Genomic DNA, 2,500 nt, shown 5'->3' with positions numbered 1-2,500 from the left:
GCATATTTATATAAGTTAAAAGTTAATTTTATGTTTGTTTCAGGCATAGCAGAGGATGGTACAGCTCTAATAGTAACTTAACCTCATCAGATTCTACTCCTAGTTCTGATCAAAACACAGACCCAGGTTTGTACAGAAATGATTCTTTATTCAAATTATATTTTTGGTGCTGAATGATATCACACTTTTAAGCTGAGGGATCAATAAGTAGTGTGTAAATTTATGTATTTTAAAGAAGTTTCTGGTTATGAAAGCAATAGGGCTGACTTTAATATACTTTAATATCACTGATTAAATCTGTTATCTCTAGGTCAGGGCATGGATTCTTCCCCAGTAGCAGGGCCTCTGGATGCACTTGGATTCTCAGAAGATGAAGACAACAGGAACACGTGCTTGTATCGCATGCCGATTGTTGGTTACGAGGTCCTTGAAGAACGGTCTAGATTTACGGTAAAGTTCTTAGTATATATTTATATTTTGTATTAAAAGAAGATTTGCCAATTTTTATTAAGTAGACTTTGATTAAGCTTTCTTTTTTTATTACATGGTTATGCAGTGTAAATTTGATGAATACTTCAGAAATGGTTTACCAAGAAGCTTGAATATAAAAATTGATAAAGCTAAATTTGCATTTTGTTCATAGGTGTTCAAGATACAAGTCCTTCATCAGCCAACCGGTGACCAGTGGTTTGTCTTCCGGCGGTACACAGACTTTGTGCGTCTGAACAAGAAGGTATGACATCCTTACTTATGATATAATATTTTAAACCTGGTATATAATGCCCAGTCATTTTTATCAGATTTAAAGCCATGTGGTTGCTGTAATTATATTTTATTTATTTATTGTTATTCTTATTGATTTCATATATCATAATTCCTGTTCTATAAACCTTGTATACTTTTTTACTTTTAGCTGAAGTTGGAGTTCCCAGGCCTACGCTTTTCACTCCCACCTAAGAAATGGTTTGGTGATAACTTTGACCCAATATTCTTGGAAGATAGGCAGTTGGGCTTACAAGCTTTTATTGACAATATAATTGGTAAGACTTTTTCTATACTGATTTGATTTATCTGTGTAAAGCCTTTGAAGTTGTTATTTGTGTTTGTTTATTATTTTTGTTACAGGTTCATTGATGTTATTTATCATTGTCATTTTCATTTCTTGTTGCAGGGCATGCTAGAATCCGAGAAAAGAAGTGCGTTCGTGACTTCTTTTGCCTTGATGATCCTCCAGGTGCTCATGACACTTTAGAGGAGAGTCGGGTAAGTTTTCTATGTCAGTTTCATGAAATGGAATGGTAATAAGATATGCAGGACAATTGCTAATTAATATTAAAAAAAAAGAAGAAGAAAAAATAGGAGCATTGTATTGGATTATTAAGTTACATTACACTCTATTGAACTTTCAGGCCATGTGTCAGAGTCTGGAAGAAAATGTTTCATATTTGCAAGAACAGCTCCGTGAAAAGGACAGTGAGATTGCAATTCTCCGATCTCAAGTCAACTTCCTCATGGCACAGCAGCAAACTCTTGTAAAAGCTCTAAGGTGAGAAAGTTGTATTTTGTGAAAGATTGAAAGTTTGTGTTTGAAAGTTTAATGTACTTCATTTTTGCATGCTTTTGGTATGATTAGCAGTATTGAAGTGTCTCCTCATAGGTTGGTGATTTAATTTATTGTAATGTGTTTTAGTTAATATTATTTTTTTGGGTGAATGAGAAATTGCCCTTGTGTTTCCTTAATTTCCTAAAGTCTGTTTTAATATGCTGTTACAGGTTAGAGTGTGAGTTGCAAAGTACAAATGACCATAGCCCAGGCTCCACACATGAGCTAAATTTAGCTCTCCTTAATATGTAAGTACATTTATCCTAACCTTATGCTACTATACTCTTTTTCTTTATTGAGATGAAGATGCACTAAGCAGGTTTGTGATGATTGATGGCACTGTTATAGGACATGACAATTATTTTATTATGTTAATGATGCTCATTATTTGAGGAAATATAATGTGTTATGTGATGTATGTTATTTGGAAATGCTTATCACTTCTCACCAACCTCTCAAGTGCATCTTTTCCTCATTAGAGAAAATGGAGTATGGGTGATGCATTTTCACACTGGTCTCACAAAAACACTATATGCCTGTTCTGTTTTTTTCTGTCTATGTATGTAATCCAACTGCCTTTTTGTTTATCTTTATCTGACACTATCTTCTCTCTCTATTTTTTTTTTTTTTCTTCAGTGTTCCTATGATTTTATTTAGTACCACTGTTTCAGTGTCTCTGTGTCTTTGTTTTCATGTATCCACAAAGGCATGCACACAAACATGAAATGAAAACATACACACCCACACTTACTTTAAATATATGTAGATTATATAGATTTTTATACAGTTTAGTTATTTCTGTGCTGAAAAGGAATGTTAATTTATTCATAAGCATGTTCCCAATTGTTGGCATGCGTTAGTTGCTATTCTTATCAGACATTGAGCTGAGTGGGACAG

General features: G+C 33.5%; 1 protein-coding gene across 4 annotated transcripts in view; it reads left to right on the top strand.

Moving 5' to 3' along the window:
* Positions 1 to 2,500, top strand: part of LOC125044667 (sorting nexin-16-like) — a 26,527-nt gene that overhangs the window by 16,072 nt on the left and 7,955 nt on the right. For all 4 annotated transcript variants that reach the window (XM_047641467.1, XM_047641466.1, XM_047641468.1 and 1 more), the window contains 7 exons: positions 44 to 126; positions 311 to 450; positions 644 to 733; positions 914 to 1,040; positions 1,172 to 1,263; positions 1,410 to 1,546; positions 1,774 to 1,851. In XM_047641467.1, coding sequence (XP_047497423.1) covers positions 44 to 126; positions 311 to 450; positions 644 to 733; positions 914 to 1,040; positions 1,172 to 1,263; positions 1,410 to 1,546; positions 1,774 to 1,851 — 747 coding nt within the window. The remainder of the gene's footprint in view (positions 1 to 43; positions 127 to 310; positions 451 to 643; positions 734 to 913; positions 1,041 to 1,171; positions 1,264 to 1,409; positions 1,547 to 1,773; positions 1,852 to 2,500) is intronic.

Source organism: Penaeus chinensis, chromosome 36, assembly GCF_019202785.1.
Source record: "Penaeus chinensis breed Huanghai No. 1 chromosome 36, ASM1920278v2, whole genome shotgun sequence".
Lineage (NCBI taxonomy): Eukaryota > Metazoa > Arthropoda > Malacostraca > Decapoda > Penaeidae > Penaeus > Penaeus chinensis.
Note: the sequence above shows the minus strand (reverse complement) of the source record. Positions and strands in the feature narration are given on the sequence as shown.